Here is a 25,752-nt window from a genome sequence, read left to right as displayed (position 1 = left end):
TTAACACAGCCACATTGGGAAGATTGAGGAAGGTAGGAGAAGTATATGAGACTGAATAATTCTCCTTTATTCTTTTATTAAGTGACAGAGATATATGTATTTTATTTAGCAATGTGTGCACAATATGAGTAGTTTCTTCTAGGGAATGGAATTTGGTGCTATGGGTATCACAGACAAATAACACCTGTGTTTGATTTTAACCCTTTTAGAGCTATGTTACTTTATACTTTATAGGTATTTACAATTTATCCAGATTGGGTTAAGGCTACAAGAAATATGATGACAAAACACCCATATTTAAAGACAGAATTCTCTTGAAAAGTTTATTAACATAAAAGTAACAATAAATCATTCAACTTTTCGGTCTTCAGGAAGTTTTTAAGGATTAAATTTCAGAAGTCCTCATGTAAACAAATCAGATGAATAAAGCCCTTACACTGAACTTTTCAAATAAATTTTTAAAATCTTTTTTCTTAAGATGACAATAGTATTAACATGATAGTATTAACTTTTCTTATTTTTATTAAAATTAGCTCTTCAAGATTGTTACTAACAAATCTTGATTTTTATTACTGTGCTAGGGTAAGATTTTAATCACTAAGTTCTTCCTCATCACTGAAATATGTGCTTTTCTTTATCCTTGGGCGTCTTGAATCATCTGATGTTGAGGGGCCTCCTGAACTGGGTTTCCATTTTTTTTGTTCTTCTTCAATTTTGGCTTGCTATAATGTGATTCAAAAACAAAACAAAACAAAACCAATAGCCTGTTTAATATTATTTATGGTTCATTAATTCAAAGCATGGCAAAAACATACCACAAATGCCATTACTTCCCACCCTCCTAGTCCATGCAAACAGTAAGATCTGCTCCCTTCCCCAGAGTTCTGTCCCATCTCACAATCTTACTCAAAATTATCCTAGGCAATTTCTAAAAAAAATCTTTTCTGTTGGGCTGCATTCACTTTGAGCAAACAGTTCTGGTCATTTCTTTAATCAAAACAGATTAAGATAGTTAAGTGTAGTGGGGCCCTTAAAATCTAGGAAGAACCAATGGGAACTTTTCATTCACACTGCTCTAAGTACTTCAGAGAAACAGCCTGTCTCCCAAAGCTTACGAGGCTAAGAGGAAAAAGAGAGGTTGCCATGAGGTGATCAATGAAGTAAGCAAACACTATAAACCAAGTCAGCTATTGCATGATGCCTTTTAAAAGAACAATTTAATACCTGGAATGCTATGGCCTGACTGAGGCTGTCAAGAGCAGGATCCTCTCCTTCATCTTCACTTTCTTCTACTTCCTCACTTAAATAAAGAAAAACAAATTGGAATGTAACCAACCAATAGTAAAAAGACAAAAGCAACTTGATAATGTATTTAGTAAAGGTAATATACATACATTTCTTCTTCTGGTTCAGGAGCTTTCTTTTTTTTCTTTTTTTCTTTCTTCTTTGGCGGCTCACGTTCTCCAAGCATATTTTTCGGACAGGCATAACTTAAGTGTCCACTTTCCTTTTGTTTCCCATTAAAAAGGAAAGGACAAACACTGTATTTGTTGCTGTTATTTACAAAAACTTGCCTGCTACCCTAACACTAAGAGAATTTTGAATTTAAAAAAGCATATTCCCATACTGGGACTATACAGAAGACATTAATGATAAAACCCAGGACCTAAGTATTTAGAAGGTGATATTAAAACTCTCAGTTATTTTAACATTTAGGACTATTTAGTAGTTTTACTAAGAGTAGAAGTAGCAGGCTTCTTTCAAACATTTTATATCTAAAAATTCAAGATATAAAACAAATTTGCTGGGTGCAGTGGCTCACACCTGTAATCCTCACACTTTGTAAGGCTGAGGTGGGCAGATCACCTGAGGCCAGGAGTTCAAGACCAGACTGGCCAATATGGTAAAACCCCATCTCTATTAAAAAAAAAAAAAAAAAAAAAAAAAAAACAGAATTAGCTGGGCTTAGCGGAACATGCCTATAGTCCCAGCTACTCAGGAGGCTGAGGTAGGAGAACTGCTTGAACCTAGGAGGCAGAGGTTGCAGTGAGCCGAGACTGTGCCATTTTATTACAGCCTGAGAGACAAGATCGAAACTCCATCTCAAAAAAAAAAAAATAATAATAATTCAAAATTTAAATGGATCATCCATCCTAAATGTAAACTTCTTAAGTTATTGATAAAACAAGGATAAAACTATTCCTGTTAATTTCCAAGATGTTGCTTAAGATTCTGTTTTAAAAGCAAACTGGCTGGGTGTGGTGGCTCAAGCCTGTAATCCAGCACTTTGGGAGGCTGAGGTGGGCAGAACACCGGAGGTCTCAAGTTCAAGACCAGCCTGGCCAACATGGTGAAACCCTGTCTCTAATAGAAATGCAAAAATTAGCTGGGCATGGTGGCATGCACCTGTAATCCCAGCTACTCAGGAGGCTGAGGCATTAAGAATTGATTGAACCCAGGAGGCAGAGGTTGCAGTGAGCTGAGATGGTGCTATTGCACTCCAGCCTGGGCAACAGAGCAAGACTCTGTTTCAAAAAACAAACAAAAAAATGGAAAATGTCTTTCTCACTTTTCCTGTTAATTACTTTCCTTTTTTTTCTTTTCATATCCTGACTACACTTGTACTAGCCAATTACAGTAGCCACTAGCCAGCCAATGTGGCTACTAAGAACTTGTCTGAATTGATATACACTGTAAAGATAAAATACACATTGGATTTCTGAAGACTTAGTAACATACGTGGCTTGCATTATATTCTTATTTGACAATGCTGGAGTAGACTATTATTCCTACTTAGCTAGAACATTGAGTTGTAAAACTTAGGAGCTCAACTATAATCTGTACATCAGCTCACTACAATTACATTTAAGATGTTATGTCAGGGTAGGGTGTGGGGACTGAGCCAATGTCAGAACGATAGAAGGGAACAATAATCATACCTTTCCAGTATATTTTACAGAGCAGACAAACTATGTACTTTGTATACCTAGGACATGGCTCAACCTAAGAAAGGTTACTTACTGTTAATGAGCTGCTGAGAAAATAGAGTTAGAGAAGCATATCTGAAGCTGTGTTTTGAAATAATATAGCAAAAAATATTAACATATCCCATACTTAAAAAGGATTTAATGAAGTAACTTGAGAAAAACCAGGCTAGGTATATATAAATAGGTTTTTTTGAAGAGAGGGAAATTAAATATAAAAATGTAAAAAATATAACAACTCTATGGATCCATAAACGAAAAGTAACTGATTAACAGATTCATCTAGTATCTCTCAGATAATTTAATATTTACTGTGAATATGAAGATATATACTAACCTGAGTATAACTGTGTTCCCTCCCTCCCTTTTCTTTTACAAAACTCAGGACTCTGGAAAAGTTTCTAAAGTGTTTACTTAAGAGATTTTAGGATCATAGGAACTGACAGAATCAGTATCTAAGCAGCTGCTTGCTCACTCTTTCTATTCATCCATGAGTCTGTTTATTTAGGTCTTTTTTGGTGGAGGGTATGGGGAGTGACAGTGGGGTAGAGGACCTCAAGCATTTCCCTGAATCTTCCATATGATCTTGTAGCCAGGACCGTATCTCAGTGATTCTCTCCCTAGCTACCTGGGTAGTTATTCTCTCCCCTATAACTACCTCTGGACTCTGTTTTATAAGTATTTTATTTTTGAGACGGAGTCTTGCTCTGTCACCCAGACTGGAGGGCAGTGAAGTGATTTTAGTTCACTGCAACCTCTGCCTCCCAGGTTCAAGTGATTCTCCTGCCTCAGGCTCCCGAGTAGCTAGGTTTACAGGTGCTGACCACCACACCTGGCTAATTTTTTGTATTTTTAGTAGAGACGGGGTTTCAACATGTTGGTCAGTCTGGTTTCAAACTCCTGACCTCAAGTGATCCGCCACCTCAGCTTCCCAAAGTGCTAGGATTACAGGCGTGAGCCACTGTGCCTGGCCTATTTCTTAAGTATTTTATATGGTCATTTTACAAACTTAGAGCTGTGAGAACCAGATTAAAATTCTCTTGGTACCAATACAGACCTTATACAAAATTGTTTATGGTTATCTCTCCTCATCACCAAAACTTTAAATGGATAATGACAGATCATGAAGAGAATCAAAGAAGAAAATGTGAGGATAGTTCAGTTACAAAATATTAGCAATAAAAAGTAAAAACTTCAAAACACACTATTCCATAGAGGATAAGGTCACATGATAATGTTGGTATTGAACTGTGACACTTAAAAACTGTTATAGGAACAGGCAAGATCCTATTAACAAGAAGTTATGAGTTACAAAATCTTTTAAGGCAATACATAAGTAGAAAATGTTAAAAAGTCTAACACTTTTAAAACTAGTGATTTTCAAAGATTTAGGAACTAGAGGAAATACCACTTTGTATTACTGAACTCAGGTTATCCTTACACACTGAATTTCAACTGCATTTACTTAGATGAGTTTAGAGTACCTAAGTAAAACAACTAGGCCAGGCCGGGCGCGGTGGCTCACGCCTGTAATCCAAGCACCTTGGAGGCCAAGGCGGGTGGATTACCTGAGGTTGGGAGTTCAAGACCAGACTGACCAACATGGTGAAACCCCGTCTTATAAAAAAATAAAAAAATTATAAAACAACTAGGCCAGGCACAGTGGCTAACACCTGTAACCCTAGCACTTTGGGAGGTTGAGGTGGGAGGACTGCTTGAGCCCAGGAGTTTGAGATTGGCCTGGGCAACATAGGAAGAACCTGCCTCTACAAAAAATTTTAAAAATTAGCAGAGCGTGATGGTGCATGCCTGTCGTCCCAGCTACTTGAACAATGTGGTAGGAGGATCACTTGGGCTCGGGAGGTGGAGCCTACAGTGAGTTGTGATTGCACCACTGCACTCCAGCCTGGGTGACACTGGAAGACCCTGTCTCAAAAAAATAAATCTTTAAAAATAAAGCAATTTTCATAACCTGGTTTAGCCAGTAAGAAGTTTTGGTGAGCAAAAATAAAAGACTGATGCCACGTATGCACCTATGCAACAACCTTGCATGTTTTTCACATGTACCCCAAAACCTAAAATGCAATAAAAAAAAAAAAAAGAACTTAACCAGAAAAAAAAAAAAAAAAAAAAGTATCTTAAAGTAAACTCTGCAAAGTTCCATTAAGTTTTAGGTTTACTTACCCCACATTCATAACACTTAGATTTATCAAAGTAGTTTCGCCTTCGGATGAACTCAGCTGCTCTTCCATTGTCAATAGCAATGCTTGCTTTTATCACTCTACCAAATAACTAAACCAGAGAAAAATGTAAATGCAGAATGTATTCACTGAAATCTAAAATTAATTATTTAATTCAATTTTCTCAAATCTTCAATTCCAGTTTATTTTGGATTATTTTAGCAATTGCCACTTTGGTGTGATAAATTCTATTCTGTAGTATTCTTATTCCTGATATTCTACCAATGTTTTGAGAACCCAGTACAGTTTTGACCGCTTTTCTTTCCATTAGTTAGATATCTTAAGCATCTACTGATACCTACTAGACCTGATGATCCATTACATCCCCATATTTTTGGTCTGGATGAGCATAAAGGCTTTAGGGCTGAAAACTTTGATGAACAGCTTACCTGTTTGTTGTTTATTGCCCTGGTACAGTTTTGTGCAGAGTCTTTATCCAAAAATAAAATAAATGCAACCCCTTTACTCTTCCTGGTATCTTTATCTTTCATTATGGTAACCCTTAAAGCATAAACAAAGAGTTAAAAATGAGGCAGCAATAAATAAAACAGATATGAATATTTGAAAAATTCATTTTAAAAAGGGCTAAAAATTTACAAGAAAAATTAATACATACATTTGAAAAATCAGCTGTCTCTTCAAAATCATGGGATACCAAGAATGGAAATGAGAAAGGGTGACACTGATTTAACAGAAGTGAGCACAGCTATGATTAGGAGTTAACCAGAGAAGTAAAGAGATTATAGAGACAATGGAATCTTGAAGAGTAACCATAATCCCTCTTCCATACTAATTCCCTCACCTTGCAAAACAGAACAAAATAAAGATATACTTTTTTACACAAAAAGTCAAATGATTTATTAATTTTTTAAGTTAAAATCAAACTGTATTTTTTTTTTTTTTGAGATGGGGTCTTGCTCTGTCACCAAGGTGGAGTGCAGTGGCGTGATCTCACTTCACTGCAACCTCCACCTCCTGAGTTCAAGTGATTCTCCTGCCTCAGCCTCCTGAGTAGCTGGGACTAAGACGTGCATCACCAAGCCCAGCTACTTTTTGTATTTTTACTAGAGACAGGGTTTCACCATCTTGGTCAGAATGGTCTTGATCCTTGACCTCGTGATCTGCCTGCCTTGGCCTCCCAAAGTGCTGGGATTATAGGTGTGAGCCACCGTGCCCGGTCTCAAAAGTGTATTAATATTCTTTTAAAGAATCTTCGGGAAAAAAAGAAAAAAACATCTCCAGTGCTGGTCATTTATTTAACATTTTCTAATGTTTGAATTGCAGGAAAATAGATAATAGGACACAAGTGAATAAATAGAAATTTTATTCAGCATAACATTTCCCATATTAAAATTATTTTATTTGGGTTTGGGTTAAGTTACATATTAGTCTTTGGAATGAAACTGATATAAAGATGCTACTATATTAAGAAAAGGGATGTCTAATGTCATTTAAAAAAAGAAACAAGTTGAAATAATTTAGGGCAACTGAAATGGTTTAGTTTCTCAAACAGTACACCTGTATAGTCAATGTGCTTAGAAGGTAAGGAGAGGCAAGCACCCAAGGAAAGAAGGTTCAAATTTAGACTGGTTATCATCAAAGCACCACAGTTATGAGAATATGCAGGAGAGGTTTGAACCAATTTTGATTAGAAATGCTGAATATGGTAGTTGCTTTACATTTTGGAATTCTTCATAATGTTTGTGAAAGTTATAAATCTTTTTTTTTAAAGTACTATTCCAAAAGAAGTGTTACCTTTCTATATCATCCTCAATTAATGATCTCGCATCTGTTGCCTCTTTTCCATTTCCATTGCTTTTTTCTTGTCCACAGGGGCATTACTGTTTCAACAGTCTGTTCTTATTGCTTCCTTTATGCTAATTTTTTCTCTTATAATTTTGTCATATCCTTAAAGTAGTCTTCTACTTAAGGAATAAATAAAATCACACGATTCCTTTCTTCAAAAATGTTTGGTTTTGTAAGTTAGCTATTCTTTGTCCCACAGTCAGCATCCTTGATGATTTGGCTCCCGTCTCCTTCATCTTTAACTGCTCCTTCCCACACAAACTACGAGGTCTACCCAACAGAAACCACTCAATGCTCTGGTAGCATGGCCTGTATTTCCCCAGATTTGTGCCTTTGTTCACACAGCTTCTGTCTTTTTTCACTTCTGAATCATTGCCCATTAAAATTTTTCTCATTCTTTAGGGGTTCAGGTCAATATGTCAGTTCCTAATAGCTTCAACTGGATATAATTTCTCCTCCTTTATGCTAGTATCTGCTGAATTGTGTTATTCATAATCAATGCCTCATTTCATCTATTTTAATGTAAACTCCTTTAAGGCTGTCTCTGTAACCCATATGTGCTTAGCTTAAGATGCTGATTGATAGATACACCTTTATATTCAATGGGATAGATTTTTAAAAATGGGAAAAGCAGTTTCTAAAATAATGCACTGTATATGTTCATTCATTTGGTCATTCAGTCACTCTGTTAGCCTCAAAACCATGCGCTAAGCACTGTAACAGTAGTTTTTACCCTCAGGAAAGAGCTTACAGTTTAGTGGTAGAGACAGACCTACAAACCAATATCATAAACAGTTTGATAGAGATACTTTCTGTGGTAGCAGAAAAAAAAATTACACCAGCGATTTAAAAGGACAAATCTACTGTGACTCTCATGTTTCTGGCAAGGGAAAAGAGGTAGACAGTAGCACCATTTCCTAATACAAGGTATAAGATGTACTTATTTAAGCACATAATATGAAGCATACCCTATTTTGGGACACCTGAATGTCATCCATAACACCTCCTTCTTGCTCACACAGTCCTTATATACAAAGTAAGCATATCACTAAATATAATCACTTTGCTTCCTATACATATCACTAAATATTACCCATTTTACCTCAATGATGGCTGAAATCTGACCACTTCTCAAATCTGAACAGTCTCTCTATCTCCACCTGTACTATTTTAGTACAGATTTCTCCCCTGGGCTACGGTTTTAGATTTCAGACTGGTCTCACTGCATTTGGTTTTCTTTTTTTTTTTTTTCCTCCAGCAAGTTCTGCCGCCCAGGCTGGAATGCAGTGGCATGATCTTGGCTCACTGCAACCTCTGCCTCCACCTGCCTCCCTGGTTCAAGTGATTCTTGTACCTAGCTTCCCAAGTAGCTGGGATTATAGGTGTGCGCCACCAAGGCCGGCTAATTTTTGTATTTTTTGTAGAGATGGAGTTTTGCCATGTTGGCCAGGCTGGTCCTGAACTCCTGACCTTTCAAGTGATCCTCCCGTATCAGCCTCCCAAAATGCTGGGATTACAGGCATGAGCCACCATGCCCAGCTGCATTTGCTTTTGTTCCCCTCCAATCGAATTTCTACATTAAGCCAGAATAAACTTTAAAAAATTTAAATTATGTCACCCCTCACTTAAAATTCTTAAATGATTCCTGATTTCTTAGAATGAAAACCAAATAACCTTTGTAACCTGGCCAAGAAGCAAGATGAGGAACCTGCTTCCATCTCTGGACCCATCTTGTGCTTTCTCCCCTTATTCATTTCCAGTCACATTGGCTTTCTTTCTATTTCTTGATCTCACTATATTTTCTCTTGCCACAGGGCCTTTGCATAAGGTATTCCCGCTACCTGAAATATTCCTCTCTTATTTTTGTCTACTTAACTCTTATTCATCTTTAGGTTTCCACTCAAAGGATACTGACCTAGTTCCTTCTCTGCCTCTCCAGATGAGATCAAGTCTTCCCTGTTTCTAGGTGCTTATAACTCTGTATCTTTAACTCCATAGCCCTTTCATGGTTTAGGACTATATATTTATATGGATATCCATTCAGAGATTCTGACAAAGAGGCAAAAAAAAAAAAAAAAAAAAAAGATAAAAGGTAAAAGGGAATGGGCTCTGAAATCTGACTGTTGTATTCAAATATTTTCTCCACCACTAGCTAGCAATATGACCTTAGGTTACTGTGTGCTTCAGTTTAATCATTTATAATATCGAGATGATAATAGTACCTACCTTAAAAGGCAGTTTTGAGAATTAAATAATATACATAAAGAGATTAGAACAATGCCTAGTATATATGTACTCATTAAAGTATCACATACCACCATCATTACCAGTGTTTGGACTGATGACGATGGTGACTTTTCAAAATCTGAACATCCAAAAATTTACGCAGAAGCATTTTGATAATGATATTTTCTTTTTTTTGAGACAGAGTCTTGCTCTGTCACCCAGGCTGGAGTGCAGTGGTGCTATCTCAGCTCACTGCAATCTCCACATGGCGGGTTCAAGTGATTCTGCTGCCTTAGTTTCCTGAGTAGATGGGATTACAGGCGTATGCCACCATGCCCAGCTAATTTTTGTATTTTTAGTAGAGAGAGGTTTCACCACGTTGGTCGGGCTGGTCTCAAACTCCTGACATTGTGATGTGCCTGCCTCAGCCTCCCAAAGTGTTGGGATTACAGGTGTGAGCCACTGCGCCCGGCTGATGATGATTTTTTAATAGCAAAGTAACTGTAAAAGAAGTTAATAATTTCAAGATGCAAATGAGCTTCAACTGTTTAGCATCCATTTATGGAGTATTAGAAGAAACTAGTCAAGATAAATATGCTCGAAATTCTTGGGATTTTATCTCAGAATGTATATTGGTTAAAAGATAGTTAGGATGATAGTATCCTGCTTTTACTTTTTTGCCCCATAACATAGTTGCTTGATTTAAAACAGTGAAATATGAGACCCTCAAGTTCTTATCCTTCCTTAACCCTCAGCTCCAATTGCTGTTATCGTCCATTACCGTTTTTGTATGTTTCTAGTCTTTCCAATGATCTCTAAGCTTTCTCTGAAGGCAGATAATATGTTTTCTATTTATCCATCTCATAGCATTCTGCAAGTCAGATGCACTGAAATATTTGTTTTCACACTATTTATTTGAAAAATGTTAATCTACTTATAGTATACTTAATTACACATTTCCTAGTAATCAAAATACTTACCATTAGATATGAGAATGTATCTTTATAGTACATGGAAAGACATTTATGATATATCAAATTAAAAAAAGAAAATAAAATTGCATGTATGGAATACAGTCTTTAAGAAAAATTTTCCATCTACATGTTTATATAGATGGAAAACCAACTAAAATTGTCATAAAAATGTTAATAGTATTATTTTGTTATATCAAGTATGTTTTATTTTTAATAATCTACTGTCATTAAAAAGTAATAGAAAAGCAAATTCAGATAAACTTTTAAATGAAGGTACAAAATTTAATGTGAATACTCACTTTACAACTTTGCCATACTTGGAAAATATCTGAAACAAGACCACATATTTACAATTTAATTTAAAATCATAAAAACATCAAATTTTCAGGTTCCAGACATTGACCAAATTCTTTGTTACAGTTTATGAAAAATTTCAGCCTTCAGTGTATATATAAGGCAAGCCCTAGAAAAAAATTTTTTTTTGGTGACTAGAATAATATTATGTTTATTGGAGTCACATATATCTGCCTCAGTTTCTAGACTTGACAATGGAGTGAATACAGAGAAAAAAACCCACTTTACACATATGGTAGATCCAAGGCATACACACTGGATAGCTGCTGTGTTCCTGAGGGATGCCCATGGTGACTGTCAACTCCGCCATGGTGCCATATACACCTGTGCTTCAAATATCAATGTTATAGAGTAGCACTATTCCAATTCTACCCTCACCTCTACTTTGTTATTCCTATGAAGCAATCCCTGTTTGAGAAGACAGATCTTTAGACTGCTTTATTTAAAACAAAAACAAAAAACAAACCTTATAAAAAAGGTTTTATAATGAAAAATCCATTTCTATCAGTCTTCTTCCTCTGCCCACCATTAATATGTTAGTAGAACTTTATAGTTGGCTCTCCTGTTACTTTTACTTCATCCTATGCAATCTCATTTATTTATACAGTTCCAGCTCATCACCCATATACTAAGAGTTCCAATTATATAAAAAGTCTTTTAGAATGTGTTAGTATATGCAACCAATAATAATGGATTTTTTTTCTATGATTAAGCTGTAGAATGCTGGAATGTCATATAACTGGATTGCAGTGCTAGCAACACTGGGTTCTGAAGGCCAGTACAGTTTTCTATATAATACTAATGGCCTCTCGTTTCACTGAGAGTGAAAGCCAGAGTCCTTACCATGATGTAAATCGGTCCTATAAGGCACTCAGAGTGGGCTTACCTGAGATTACTCCTCTTCTCCTGAAATGCTTGTCCTCTAGAATCTGCACAGCTACCTCTTACTTGTTTCAGGTCTTTATTCAAAAGTCACCTTCTCAATAATGGCATTTCCCACCACCCTATGTAAAATTTCACCTCCATTCTCAACTTAACATTTAATAGCCCACCTTTCCGGCTTTATTTTTTCTCTTTAGCACCTAAAATCTTAGCATCTCATTAGTATTTAACATATAATTTGACTTTTTAGTATTTTGCATTGTTTCTCTCATGGTATACTAAGGGTACCAAGAGGGCTTTTTGTCTTCTTGTTCACCGATATGTCTCTACTACCTGCAAGAATGCTCAGCACAAATCCAGCCTCTTTTTTTCTTTTATTTTTTTTGAGACACAGTCTCATTCTGTCACCGAGGCTGGAGTACAGTGGTGTGATCTTGGCTCACTGTAGCCTTAACCTCCTAGGCTCAAGCAATCTTCCAACTTCACTTTCCCAGGCAGCTTGTAGAGACATGGTGGCACACGCCTATAGTCCCAGCTGCTCAGGGGGCTAAGGTGGGAGGATCACCTGAGGGGTTGGGAGGCTGCAGTGAGCCTTGATAGTGTCACTGCGCCCCAGTCTGGGTGACAGAATAAAAAAAAAAGAAAAGAAAAGAATTTGGCCTTGGAGAACTATTAGCTTAAGGTTATCTGTATCTCAAATAGCAGTCACTAGATATGATTTACTTACCCGGTACAAGTCATTGTTTGTCAGGGAAAAAGGCAAGTTGGATACATACACTGTGCTCTTACTTGGAGCCAATCCACCACTCATTTCTAAAAGTGAAAATAAACCTATCAGCAATCAAGCTAAACCAAGATTTTTTTTTTTGTTGTTGTTGAGACAGTTTTGCTCTTGTTGCCCAGGCTGGAATGGAATGGAGTGATCTCAGCTTACTGCAACCTCTGCTTTCTGGGTTCAAGCGATTATCTTGCCTCAGCCTCCCAAGTAGCTGGGATTACAGGCATGTATCACCATGCCCAGCTAATTTTGTATGTTTAGTAGAAATGGGGTTTTATCATATTGGTCAGGCTGGTCTTGAACTCCTGATCTCTAGTAATCCACCCGCCTCAGCTTCCCAAAGTGCTGGGATTACAGGTGTGAGCCACCACAGCTGGCCTAAACCAGGTATTCTTAATTCCAAATAAAACCAATACATCAGGCCAGTCTGGGTATTATTTTGAAAACAAACAAACAAAAAACAAAAAACAACCCAATACTGTATTAATAATTACTGATTTAATTATGCCAGATTTGTATACCTTCCTTTTTTTTAATTTTTGCCTTTGTTCTTGAAGATGTTGCTAAGTTTTTTTTTCTTTTGAGATGGAGTTTTGCTCTTGTTGCCCAGGCTGGAGTGCAATGGCACATTCTTGGCTCATTGCAGCCTCCGCCTCCCGGGTTCAAGCGATTCTCCTGCCTCAGCCTCCTGAGCAGCTGGGATTACAGGCATTTGCCAACATGCCCGGCTAATTTCTTGTATTTTTAGTAGAGATGGGGTTTCACCATGTTGGCCAGGATGGTCTCGATCTCTGGACCTCATGATTCACCCACCTCAGCCTCCCAAGATGCTGGGATTACAGGGGTGAGCCACTGCACCCAGCCTACCTTCCTTACATTTTAGGAAGTTAGGAACAATAACTCCAGCAGGCTGAATTAAGGAATTCCTTTTCCCCAGTCACCACTTAAAACAAAAAAATCTTTCTTGGTTCTACTTTCAAGTATTCTTTACACTAACACTTTGAGTGCTGGACAAGAGAGGGGTTTTAAATAGATGGAAAAACCCTGAAGCTAGTCCTAACCTCCCCTCAGGCTATGAGAAAAAAATGATCGAATGAATATGTATTGTGTATGTTCAATACCTTCACCTTGCACACCCAGGTCAGAAGGAGCCTAGCGCCTCAAAAGAACCTTAGCCACTGATTTTTGCTAGTACAGTCATGCTACACGTAACGAAGGAGATATGTTCTGAGTGTGTTGCACGATTTCATAGTGCAACATAGATTGTACTTAGACAAACTGGTATGGTCTAGCCTATTGCTCCTAGGCTACAACCTGTACAGCATGTTAATGTACTGAGTAATGTAGGCAACTGAAACACAGTGGTAAATATTTGTGTAGCTAAACACAGAAAAGGTACAGTAAAAATATGGTACAGTATGTTATACTCTTAGGTTAGGAGACCACCGTGGTATATGTGGTTTGTCATTAACCAAAAAGTTATGCTGTGCATGCCTGTACTATGGTTGGGTACCTTTTTTGTTTAATATTTTTTCTCTGGAGTGGTGTTAACAGGAAAATTTTCTTTCCTCCATTTAGTATGATGTTAAGGAGGAAATTTAAGCTTTACGTATTGACAATGTAAACTTCTTTCGAAACACTAATTTTGCTTATTATTGCCAAATTATGAAATGATACATTTAATTTATATAAATAGGTTTGGTGCCTGGAGGAGACAGACCTGTATGTATGTGTGTATGTATATATACACACACGTGTATATGTATATAAAGTTTACAAATGTAATGAATCAGTAATTAATTTTACAAGGTCAGCAAATTACCGTGAAAATATCAGACTCAGTCAAATTCAAATTTCTGATTTAAAAAGAGCGTGTGGTGTGTATTTGAGATGGGGAGACCAACCATCACAAATGGAAAAATATTGACTCAGGCGTGCCAATTCGCGATGGAATAAGAAAACTGCTTGATGTTTGGTGTTTTTGGGGGAATTATTTAGAAAACTTCAAAACTCAACATAGGTCGCTTTTAAAAAGTTTCTCATTTGAAACTATGCGTTGGACGTTTTGCTGAGAGCTGTGAAGGCAGGCGGAAGTTAAGGTCCTGGAAATAAAAAGGGTGGCGGGAGAGAGCAGAGCGTTTTGGTAGCCGAGTCTGGGGAAGGGGCCCCGCAGGGGAGAAACCGAAGCTGAGGAGGCGTTTACCTTTAGGTGGGGCGGGCCTGGGAGACCAGAAGAGTGCGAGCCCTCGGCTCAGCTGGGGCTCAACCCCTACTCTTCGTAGCCACTCGCAGCGGCCTTGGCATCACGAGTCCTGGGAGGGGTCAAGCGCGGAAACGAGACGGTAGCAGCCGCTGGGCCTCTTCCCGCTTGTTAGAGATTCCGGCCCCGAAGGCGGGCCAAGAGCCTAGCGTTTCTGTGACGTCATTGCGAGCGCCGGAAGTGCCTACCCAGGGATTGCGGCGGCGGGCGGGCGACTACGTTTACGGGGTCTCCCGGAGGGCCCGAGTCGGTGAGCGCCTTTTACCTTTTCCAGCGATGGCGGGGAAGCGCGTGCGGGCTGCTACGCGCGGGAGGGGAGCGGGCGGGCGTTTTCTGTGTCGGTTTCTGGATTCTCCTACTGCCTTTGAATTGTGCAACAATTCTGCCCATGCGGTTGAAGGTGGAGAGACGCAGTGGAGTTTGGAATAAAGGAAAGTGTTGAGTCTAAGGTATAGGTTCGCCCCTCTGTAGCGCCTTAATATGCAAAGAGAAGACTGAGCTAGGTAACTATAGTGACCCGAGACCATTCAGGAAGTCGGTAATTTTACTGAGGGTGTTCGCGGTACCCAGCTCGCTATTAGGCACTTTGGGAACTACAAAAATAAATTGCAAAACAGACTTTTGTTTTGTTTTGTTTTCTGGTGGAGATCTCAGTCTAGTTGGGGAGACAAGGCCAACTTGGGGAGAGTTGGATTCACAGAATGACTCGTCTTTAGTATGGGTATGGACAAATGTTGGAACTTATTGGCACCTTTTTTCTTCCTGTAAATCTATAATGGGCACTCACTACTTTTTCTTTACGAGGCCATAACATGCCCACCATTCCTACAGAAAAATCAGAACATAATGCAAGGTAGTTTATACTTCTACCCAACAGCACATACAGACCAGGCCTCTAACCACTCCCTGGGAGCCTGCGTGCTAGTAGCCTCTCCCGGAGCCCTCCAATCAATCCAGAGTGAAGCCGAGATCTTCTGGAGAGACGGAAGCGCAATCCATCCAGGGCGCAGCTGAATTTTGTGAGGCCTGAGTGCCTCCGTGGCCGATAGGGGACCGCTGGACTAATTCAGCAAACTAGTGGCCAGCCAGACTTACCATGCTTCACGTTCCTGTTATCTTTGGTTACCGCCCAAGATGTAAGCGCCTTTGGTCTTCTGTGCAATCGTCTCCTCCCATCTGCTTTGTGTTTCCTCTCGACTTAGGCCATCACTGCTTTTTCGTTTCTTACCCATTTAACGCCTCAACACGCCATCTGTTCTTTCTGAAACCTCTATTTCCTGCTTAAACTGTTTTACATATTCAACTTCTTTGGTGAAATTCTCTTTCATCTCCTAACCTTAATAACACGTACTTTTCCTGCCAGCCATTTCAGTTGTACCCTTTCTCTGACCCTGCATTTAAAGTTGGGCATGGCTCTAGCTGTGTTGAACTGATTTCAGTTCCTCAGAGGACTTTCTTCCCTCAGTATCTTCACAAAGTCTCTTTTCTCTTTTTGGGACGTTTGAACTCCCTGTTCCCTCCTACCTTTTTCTGGATAGCTTCTACTAAAGATCCGAATTGAACTGTCACTTTACTTGAGGGGTATTCCCTAACTTCCATAGAGTTAGGTATCCTTGCCACATCCTCGTAGCTGCCCTGCACGTCCCTCGGCGTTTATCACATGTATCCTAATTGCTTGTTTCTTTGCCATCCCTAAGGGAGGCTGTGGGTGAGGGACTGTTTGTCTTGTTTATCTTTGTAACTCCAGTATCTAATACGGTTCTTGGCTCGTAAGACAGGTATTTCTTGAATGATTTCAGGTGCTGAAGGTATGGTCTCAGATCAGGCAGTTAATGTTAATGAGTAATTACCCCGTGGAAGGGGTCACCTGCCACTCAGCTACAGGTGATTGTGGCTATGTGAGAATAGATCCCAGTTTTGCCAGAACATCTAATTTTTTCAAGAAAAGTTGGAAATACCATTTTTAAAAAAGCATCATCTCCAAGTTTATAAATATTGTCAGTGGAATGGAATTTTACTAAAAAAAAAGGGTCAAACACAAGTCACATGTGGCTTATCAGTCACTAGTTTGGAATCTGTTTTAAGTCTTGTAGGGTTTATATAATGGACTTTGTGGAGAATAATAGCTTTTGAGTTGGGCCTTGATGGGCTGTTGGATTTAAATGAGAGAATGGAAAAAGGCATCCAGTTTGGAAAGTAAACAGTTCCATGGTAGTGTATGTTACTCTGTTTGTGGCACCATGAGGAGACTGGCATAATTATATGCTTTTGGAGACAATAGAAGGTTAGATGAGATGACAGAAGGAGGCATATGGAAGATAGAAATTTGGATTTATTACAGTTAATAACCATTTGGATTCTTGATACTGGAAACTTCACATTATGAATATGCATTAATAGTTGATTGAGTATCCTTTTTTAGGGTAAAATGAAGGGTAAAACACTGGAAGGAGGCTGACTGGTTAAGACTTTAACTTCCATCCATATGTGAAATAAGATTCAGATTTATGAATGTTGTATGTAGGCAGACATCTGGCATTTTTGTTTACTTGTGTAATTTTAGTTAATTGATCAATAATAGACAATCAGGGATCTCCTTAGTGAGTACAGTTGGGCTTGTAAAAGAAGTATCCTTAAAGCATTGGAAAGTTAAGTGACTTGTGAAACTAGTAGAGAATGCAGTTTATATTTTTTATTTTGATTTTTTGAGACGTCTTGCTCTCACCCAGGCTGGAGTGCAGTGGCACGACCATGGCTCACTGCAACCTCCATCTCCCAGGTTCAAGGGATTCTCCCGCCTCAGCTTCCTGAATAGCTGGGATTACAGGCATCTGCCACCATTCCTGGTTAATTTTGGTATATTTTTTTTTAGCGGAGACGGGGTTTCACTGTGTCAGCCAGACTGCTCTTGAACTCGCGACTTCAAATGATCTGCTCGGCTCAGCCTTCCAAAGAGCTGGGATTACAGGCGCGAGCCACTGCGCTCGGCCAAGTATGCAGTACTTTATTTTGAGATGGAATTTTCCTCTGTAGCCCAGGCTGGAGTGCAGTGGTGCAATCTCAGCTCACTGGAAGGAAGTTGACTGGTTAAGACTTTAACCCTCTGCCTCCTGAGTTCAAGCACTTCTCCTGCCTCAGCCCCCCGAGTAGCTGGGATTACAGGCACCATCCACCATGCCTGGCTAATTTTTGTGTTTTTAGTAGTGATGGGGTTTCACCATGTTGGCCAGGCTGGTCTTGAACTCCTGACCTCACATGAGCCACCCGCTTCTCAAAGTGCTGGGATTACAGTGAGCCACCGTGCCCGGCCATGAATGCCGTACTTTAAAAGGGCTAAGTTATATGGTTCATCATGGAAGCAATCAATGGTTTTCTTGCCTCCAGCCTCTTTCTCTAATCAACCTTGTATATTGCCAGATTAATTTTTGGAATGACATTTTTGCCCCTCACTTTATTCCCAGATTTAAGAGTCTTTGGTGAGCAGCTTGTTTGATATTTGCTTTTGTACCACTTCTTGCCCTTGAATCTGTTCTTTCTACCCTTGCATGTGTCTGTTATGAAGCTATATGATAATGGTGGAAAGGGCTCGGCTTTTGAGTCATGCAAGCCGGGGTCTGACTTCAGCCTCCATTTGGCTCTGGGATTTGAGCTTTTCAGAGCTTGCATGTTTTTAGCTGGAATGTGAGAGATAATTTCTCCTTCATTAGGATTGTGTCAGTAAGGGGTCTACATGTTTTGAAAGTTTATTGCACAAATTCTTGCACTTAAGGGAGGAAATGAATGCTTGTAGAACACCTGTGTAGGTTTATTTCTCACTCTTGCAATGTGAATCTTTTGTCTGGTCTGTTCCATCTTCTTAGGTACTTTCTGTCTTTCCTAACACCTTTGCCTTTTATTGGATTCTGCTATTCATTATGGTTCATCTACATTTAAACCATCTATTTGAAGATTCTATTTAAATTTGACATTAAGGGCCAGGCGTGGTGGGTCATGCCTGTAATCCCAGTACTTTGAGAGGCCAAGGCGAGTGGATCACAAGGTCAGGAGGTCGAGACCAGCCTGGCCAAGATGATGAAACCCTGTCTCTTAAAAAAAAAAAAAAAGCATTAAAAAAATAAAATAAATTTGACATTAAGAGAGTGACATTGAAGGGATGTGGAAGTTAGTCCTGCAGACACCTGGAGAAGAATAGCTTTTTAAAAGGCTTTCTTAACTACCACTGCCTGCATTTATCTCTCCCTAAGCATTGAACAATGCTGAATTTTAGTAAATACGTTGCTCTGTTTTCGTCATTTTAGTTGGCATCAGTTAATTTTTTTTTCAAAGACCTTAACTATCTTCTAAAATTTATGTTTAGTTGTCTGGAATTTCAAATATTTTCTAATAGAAACATTAGAATATTCACTCTGAATACTGAGCACAGGGTTATAGGAGCTTAATATTCATCAATGAGCAAATAGACATCCCTGCTTTTTATTATTAGCATTAATTATCAAAGATACTATACAGTGTACTTTAATGCAGATTAATATTAATTACTAATTAGTAAATAATTAATTACTAATCAGTGCTAATTTAATTACTAATTAAATTAGTAATTGTGGAGGAGGGGAAGCTATCCTGAATGTATTTAATAATGGAAGCTGACTAGATTGGAATGCAGAGTTACTGTAGCCTAAGTTGCTACTATAACCAGTTTGGATAAAATGAAAAAAACAGATCCATTTCCTTGACTTTGGTTCAGAATGTTAATGGTTTGACAGAAGGATATTACCTGTGACTTTATTTTCTCAATTTCTATGACACTTTAGCTTAGAGTGCAAGTCCTCCATATCCTCTCAGCCTTTAGTTGAAGTTAACATAACAGTGGTTGGGCAGCCCAATGGAGTGCTCTAAGATTAAAGGCTGATTTTCTTCCTGGAATTCGATATCCCGTGTTGGTATATTAAACATACTGTCTTCATTGAATATGGCATAAGACAGTGAGATTTTTATAATCTAGTACCAGTTATTAGCACACTTCTAAATGAAGCTTGTATTCTCCAAACTGAGTTTTAATTCTGTTTTCTGCCTAATTGTGATGTAGAGGGTCCTTCTGTTTTTTTCTGTTGTATTCTTCAGTTGGCATATCCTGTTGGCTTAGATAACTTTTCTGGAGTACCATTAAGACTCCACTGATACGAGTAGACTTAGTGATGATGTGGCAGGTAGCATGATCACTCACTGGGAGTTTGAAGCATGATCACTCACGGGGAGTTCGAACAGCTTTGTGTAAATGTAACTGATTGGTCAATTTCCTAAGCCTGGATAATGTCATAAACAACATATGCCACTAATTAGGAAGCTTGCTGTACTTATAAGCTATTTTTAAATCCTTTGAAAATTACAAGGTTCTAGCCTGGGGACAACATGCTAAGACTACAACTTGGCAAAAAATAAAATTAGCCAGGTGTGGTGGTATGCCTGTGGTTCTAGCTACTAGGGAGGCTGAGTGGGGAGGATTGCTTGAGCACAGGAGATCAAGGCTACAGTGAGGTGTGTTTGACCCACTGCATTCCTTCCTAGGCAACTGAGACCCTGTCTAAAGAAAAAAAGAAAAGAAAAGAAAAAGAAAGTTACAAGTTTCCATTTGAATTTAGGATGATATTAATGTATTCTGTCTTCTAATTACTGTAGGAAATGGTAATTTTCATCATACTAAACTTTGGAGATATTTCAAAGCCAGCATTTACAATAACAATTACAAACAATGTTAAACATCTAGTACAGTCTTATCAGAGATAAAGATAAGATAATCTGCCTACCTCTCAACTGGCAAAATTCTAGACTAGAATTCTAGGAGTAGATGTCTCTTATTATTTTGTTCTTATGAAACTTGAGTGGCCTCTGGTGGCCATAATAATATCTTCTATTTTTCCATCCTGGCTAACAGGGTGAAACCTTGTCTCTACTAAAAATACAAAAATTAGCTGGGAGTGGTGGCGCATGCCTGTAATCTCAGCTACTCGGTAGGCTGAGGCAAGAGAATAGCTTGAACTAGGGAGTCAGAGGTAGAAGTGAGTTGAGATTGTGCCACTGCACTCCAGCCTGACAACAAAGCAAGACTCTGTCTCAAAAAACAAAATTCTTCTATTTTCTAGAGTGTGTTTGAAGGGACTTTGGCTTGACAGTTCTATTTGTATAATTAATGAAGGTTTAACTATTTCTATATTGGTTGGTTTATACAGACACAAATCTTTATTTCTGTATTTCCCCCCCTTACAGGAAATTGTTGAAAACGTTAAATTTGATTCCTAAAAGGACTCAAGTAAGTATAGTATAGTAGTATTTAGTATAGTAGTTATTGTTACATTTTTGTGAGACACCAGTAAATTTCAGTATTTCAGTATTAAACTACATAGTATTTTAGAACTCTTACTGTTTATTTTTCTCATTTATTACAAAATCTTATTTTTATTTACATTCTCCTTTAGTATGTTAATTTATATTCATCATTTTTACCCTCATTTGACATGTTATACTTATTGAATGATTTTTTTCAGGAACTTTAAAAACAGTTACACATTTTTGTAATACATAATAGTATATATACATTATGCAGTAAAATATTCATCCTCTGCCCAACTACCTGGTTCTCCCCAGAGGCAATTGCTGTTACATTCTCTTGTTGTTACCCCCAGGAGTAGTCTGCATAGCATATATATTCATACCTGGCGTTTTTACTGTGCTTTGCTTAGCAGTGTATGTTGGCAGTCTTTTCATATTATTACTGTGATTACTTTTCTTTGAAATGGTTTACTTAATATTCCTTTGTATGAATGTTCAGCAATTTACTTTGTGCCCTCTTGATAGATATTTTAAGTTCCTTTCAATCTTTGCTATGCAAGTGTACAAGCATACCTCAAAGTAGAATTGCCAGGTCAAAGCATACGTGTATTTAAAATTTTTAAAAATATTGCCAAATTCTTCCCAATCTGTACCAATTATACTTCCTTTATTAACATATGTAAATGTTGCTTTCCTTAATCTCATCACTGCAGTTGGATGTTTGCAGAGCTTTTGGATAAAATTACCATGCCATTATAGTTTTGGTTTTCATCTTCTTGATTTTGAAGGACATTGACCACCTTTTCAAAAGATTTGAAGAGGGATTTATATTTTTTTGTGAGCTGTTTGCTCATATGTCCATTTTTCTTCTGGGTATAGCTATTGACTTTTCCCCCCTTCGATTTGACTTTAATTCATTGCTGTTACTATTTCTCTGTGCTGTATCTTAAAAAAGGATAAAATTGAATTCTTTACACTGAAACCTTTAGTGGATTCAGTAAAGGTGGCGGAGGAGGAGTAATGTTGACAATTTACTTGTGTTTGAAGCTTCCATTAATTCTTGCACCTAAAAGACTGGTTGCTTGGAATTATACATTATTAAATGACGTCTCACTGGAGACAGATAATTCAGTTTTATTCATACGTAATGTTAAGAGCTAATTTTTTTCTCTTGAATGTGTGTTTCGAGAAAAAGTTTATTTTTAATTTAAAGTAAGATTTCCTAGGCATCTTTGCCTAGTTAATTCATTAATTGGGTCTGTTTGTATTAGAAAATATTAGAGGTATGTTTTTACAGAGAAAATTGGTTGCTTTGCTATAATAGCATCAAAAAAATATTGTACCCTTCATCTAGCCTTTTTTTTTCTTTAACCTAAACTAACTGAACCATTAGAATTCTGTAGGCATTCTTTACTGCCAAAATGGAATAGCAGTCTGTTTCCCCCTCCCTTGGTATTACATTATAAGGAGCCATCAAAAATCTTTTGACATTAAGTCTTTTTTGAAATATGTTTCTTTCTTCCTCACGTATCTGTGGCCTACTTTCTATGTGCTGAAAGGCCCTAACTTATCACCTGGACCATTTTCACTTCTTGCTCATGGTGGTTCTGTGTGTACATGAGGATCATTCACACTAACTGCCTTAGAACCTGCTCCACGATTACTTCACTTTGTCCTGGTTCTTCCCTGTTAACCATTAGTCATTCATTCCAGTAGTTGTCAGGCTACTGTCTGCAAGCAGCTAGCCTGTCTTTGTAAATACAGTTTACACACTCATACATTTGTGTATATTGCCTATGGCTGGATATTTGAGTAGTTGTAAGAGAGATCTGTGACCTACAAGGCTGAAAATATTTGTCCAATCCTTTGCAGAAAAATTTGCCAACTTCTGATCTATAGTGTTGCCATTTCATATAAATGGTCTCCTTGTGTATCCTATTCTCATCTTCTCGTTTGCCTTGTTTACCTTGTCTTTTGTCTGTTTAGTTGCTATTTTCATCTCTTCTTGTGGCTATATACCCTTGGATTCTATAACACTTTATTCACCCTCTACCCAGAATGTGTCAGCTCTCAAAGTAGGAAGCATTTATGAAAAGAATACATCCTTCCACCTCCCTTCTCTGAATCCCAAACCTGAAAAATGTGACAGAACTTTTATTTTAATTTCACATTTTGTGAGGATGCCTTTACATTGAAATAAATTTATAGCATTAAAAAAATCAGGAGTGGTTTCTTTCAGGAGTTGTTGAGTGTTTTTTTGCAGGATTGTTCATTTAACACTTTTTCAGTTAAAAACACATTATTTAAGATAAAGAACATATATGTTGAATGAAGACTGTAGAAAAGCAAAAAACTAATGTTATTTATGCAGACTATTCACCAGGAAATAGGAATAGCTTTGCTGATCAGCCATTCAAACTATTCATTAAAATGAGTCGTTTCTATTTTTTACTATCGGAGAATGAAGAAGTATTTGTGGTTTAAAGTATTATGGGTTTTCCTCCCATAATTGGTGGCAACAATCTATTTGAAGATTTTTTTTTTAAAGACGGGGTTTCGCCATGTTGGACAGGCTGGTTTCGAACTCCTGACCTCAAGTGATCCACCCGCCTTGGCCTCCCAAAGTGCCGGGATTACAGGCCCGAGCCACTGCGCCCAACCCTATTTGAAGCTTAAATAGTCTTGCCTAAGAAGGAATATAGGGCTTTCTGTATTTTTTTTTTTAAGAAAATCTCAAAATTGTTTGAAAGAAACATTTTTTCTTTTAGTCACATTTTTTTCCCTTAAGACCTCTAGTAAATATTTGTGTTGGAAAGTAATCATTTATTCCTTCCTTTTCTATTACTTTCTAATAGCATAAAAACTATAGTTCTTTGATTTCTTTTTTTCTTTAGTGGCTTACAGAAGAGATGAAATGTGGTCTGAGGGACGATATGAATATGAAAGACTTCCGAGAGAACGAGCATCACCTCGAAGTCATCCCAGTGTAAGTTACTCCTGCATATTGAACGATTCAAAAACCTAGTGTCTAAGTTCATTTGATACACTAATGCTAGGCCCATTAACAAAATTTTCATTGTCAGAAATTTACCAATGTAGATTGCAAAAGTGGTCAAGCTTATCTTTTAAAAGTTCGAAAATAAAGACATTTAAGTAGAAAACTTATTATTTGTATTTCTTGTTTAAATATCTAAACTGAAGGATTTATATTTGTGAACAAAATTACAGATTTTATAAAGATTATACCATGAGTTAACGAAGTATTTGAGTACCTGCTCCTATTGGCTGTTAACTGTTTTTTTCTATATTCCTTAACATGTTGCAAATTGAATATATGAAATTCTAAAAATAGGCTTTCATTTTAAGAGAGGAGAACTCTCTTCCTAGAGTGGAAACATGTTAATATCCCTAGTTAGGATTCCTGCAGGTGTGCTGTTCTGTGATCAGGCAGTCTGGCTGGTGAGTAAGAATGCCTGGAGGCTCTGGGGCAGACAGGCAGGCAGCTTCTGGTGTGCTGGCCTACTTCTTGTCTCTTTGTTGCTCTGGGAATTGGGAATTTTGAGCCAAGTGTTTTCTAAGCCCAAAGAGCTTGCTGTTTTGTTTACTATTTCCAGTGTTACATCTAGTACTTGTCAGGTAATAGAAGCTCAATATTTATTTAAATGAGTATGTGTACTGACTCCTCATTATCCCCTATGGAGGTCTAAAGGAGCGTTTGGGGAAGATCAAGAAGCTAACTTAAACTTTTGCACAGACCCATTCTTAGCACCACGGGACTGAGGTTGTGGTGATGGTATATAAATATAGATACATTATGTACCTTCAAAAGCCACAAATATTTATTTCTATGTTAGTTATTTTTTTACTTACATATCATTTAAGACTATAGCCCACTTAGATGGGTGGTATCATCTTTAGGTTTGTTGTTGTCCTAGATTACAGGCCAGGTTGGCGTTGATTTAAAATGATTTAAGGTGGAAAAAATAAAGATGCCCACTATACTTCAGGGTGGCCAGACTTAATTATGACTATATGTGATTTCTTTCCAGGTTAAGTTGTAGACTGTATGTTTTTAATCAAAATCCAATGTTTTTATTTATATTTTTTACTTGATAAGGTTATTCTGTAGTTTACCTGTAGGTAAATCTGACAAGGAAATACAGGGATAGGAAAAGGGATGACTTTTTTCTTTATCTCCCCTCTCCCCTCCATCACTCTGCCAAGGATCTAGCCCATTGGGAATTTTTTCTTTTCTTTTCTCATTTCTTTTCTTTTCGTGGAGTTTCACTCCTGTCGCCCAGTCTGGAGTGCAGTGGTGTGATCTTGGCTCATTGCAACCTCCGCTTCCCAGGTTCAAATGATTCTCTTGCCTCAGCCTCCCAAGTAACTGGGATTACAGGTGCCCGCCACTATATTTTTGTATTTTTAGTAGAGACAGGGTTTCAGTATGTTTGCCAGGCTGATCTCGAACTCCTGACCTCAAGTAATCTGCCCACCTTGGCCTCCCAGAGTGCTGGGATTACAGGCATGAGACACTGCCACTGCACCCACCACCAATTTTTGTATTTTTAGTAAAGACAGGGTTTTCCCATGTTTGGCCAGGCTGGTCTCAAACTCCTGGCCTGAAGTGTTCTATCCGCTTTGGCCTCCCAAAGTGCTGGGATTACAGGTGTCAGCCACCACGCTCAGCCCTGTTAGGAATTTTAAATTCCGTGTTTTGAAGATACTTAAAAGAATTTTCTGTATGGTTATGCCATCAACTGGGCACCAGTCTGTAGGATTGTGTGCTTTATTACTTTGGGGCCTGGGAAAGCAGGTTATTGTATTGATTTTAGATTTTAAGAGGAGTAGTAGACCCAGGGAGATGAGGATATTGAAGGTGCTGACCCAGAGAATTACTAAATTAATACACCATATAGTA

General features: G+C 38.0%; 2 protein-coding genes across 21 annotated transcripts in view; one reads left to right on the top strand and one right to left on the bottom strand.

Annotated features, from left to right (window-relative positions):
• Nucleotides 1-309: 309 nt before the first annotated feature.
• On the bottom strand, nucleotides 310-14,626 carry ZCRB1 (zinc finger CCHC-type and RNA binding motif containing 1). 2 transcript variants are annotated; one of them, XM_012465665.3, is made up of 8 exons: nucleotides 14,448-14,626; nucleotides 12,194-12,279; nucleotides 10,530-10,558; nucleotides 5,614-5,725; nucleotides 5,169-5,276; nucleotides 1,395-1,507; nucleotides 1,225-1,300; nucleotides 310-722 (listed from the first exon to the last, which is right to left on the bottom strand). In XM_012465665.3, exons 2-8 carry the CDS (start codon nucleotides 12,275-12,277, stop codon nucleotides 591-593), a joined length of 654 nt encoding a protein of 217 aa, XP_012321088.1. In that variant the 5' UTR covers nucleotides 12,278-12,279; nucleotides 14,448-14,626; the 3' UTR covers nucleotides 310-590. The 2 variants fall into 2 exon arrangements, with proteins under 2 accessions (XP_012321088.1, XP_012321089.1); XM_012465666.3 differs by lacking the exon at nucleotides 12,194-12,279 and having other exon boundaries at nucleotides 14,448-14,623.
• Nucleotides 14,627-14,654: 28 nt separating this feature from the next.
• PPHLN1 (periphilin 1) overlaps nucleotides 14,655-25,752 on the top strand; it is a 137,508-nt gene continuing 126,410 nt past the window's right edge. For 7 of the 19 annotated variants that reach the window (XR_001109481.3, XR_001109480.3, XM_012465651.3 and 4 more), the window contains exons 1-3: nucleotides 14,669-14,754; nucleotides 20,769-20,811; nucleotides 23,726-23,817. Coding sequence is in view for 17 of the 19 variants with exons in the window: in XM_012465651.3 (XP_012321074.3) it covers nucleotide 20,811; nucleotides 23,726-23,817 (93 nt within the window). In the remaining 2 variants the exon portion in view is untranslated. Of the gene's footprint in view, nucleotides 14,755-20,768; nucleotides 20,812-23,725; nucleotides 23,818-25,752 lie in introns of all 19 variants that reach the window. The other 12 variants (XM_012465650.3, XM_064369850.1, XM_012465646.3 and 9 more) reach the window with 6 other exon arrangements.

This window comes from Aotus nancymaae, unplaced genomic scaffold, assembly GCF_030222135.1.
Source record: "Aotus nancymaae isolate 86718 unplaced genomic scaffold, 86718_ANA_hifiasm-v0.15.2.pri h1tg000092l, whole genome shotgun sequence".
Classification (NCBI taxonomy): Eukaryota; Metazoa; Chordata; class Mammalia; order Primates; family Aotidae; genus Aotus; species Aotus nancymaae.
Note: the sequence above shows the minus strand (reverse complement) of the source record. Positions and strands in the feature narration are given on the sequence as shown.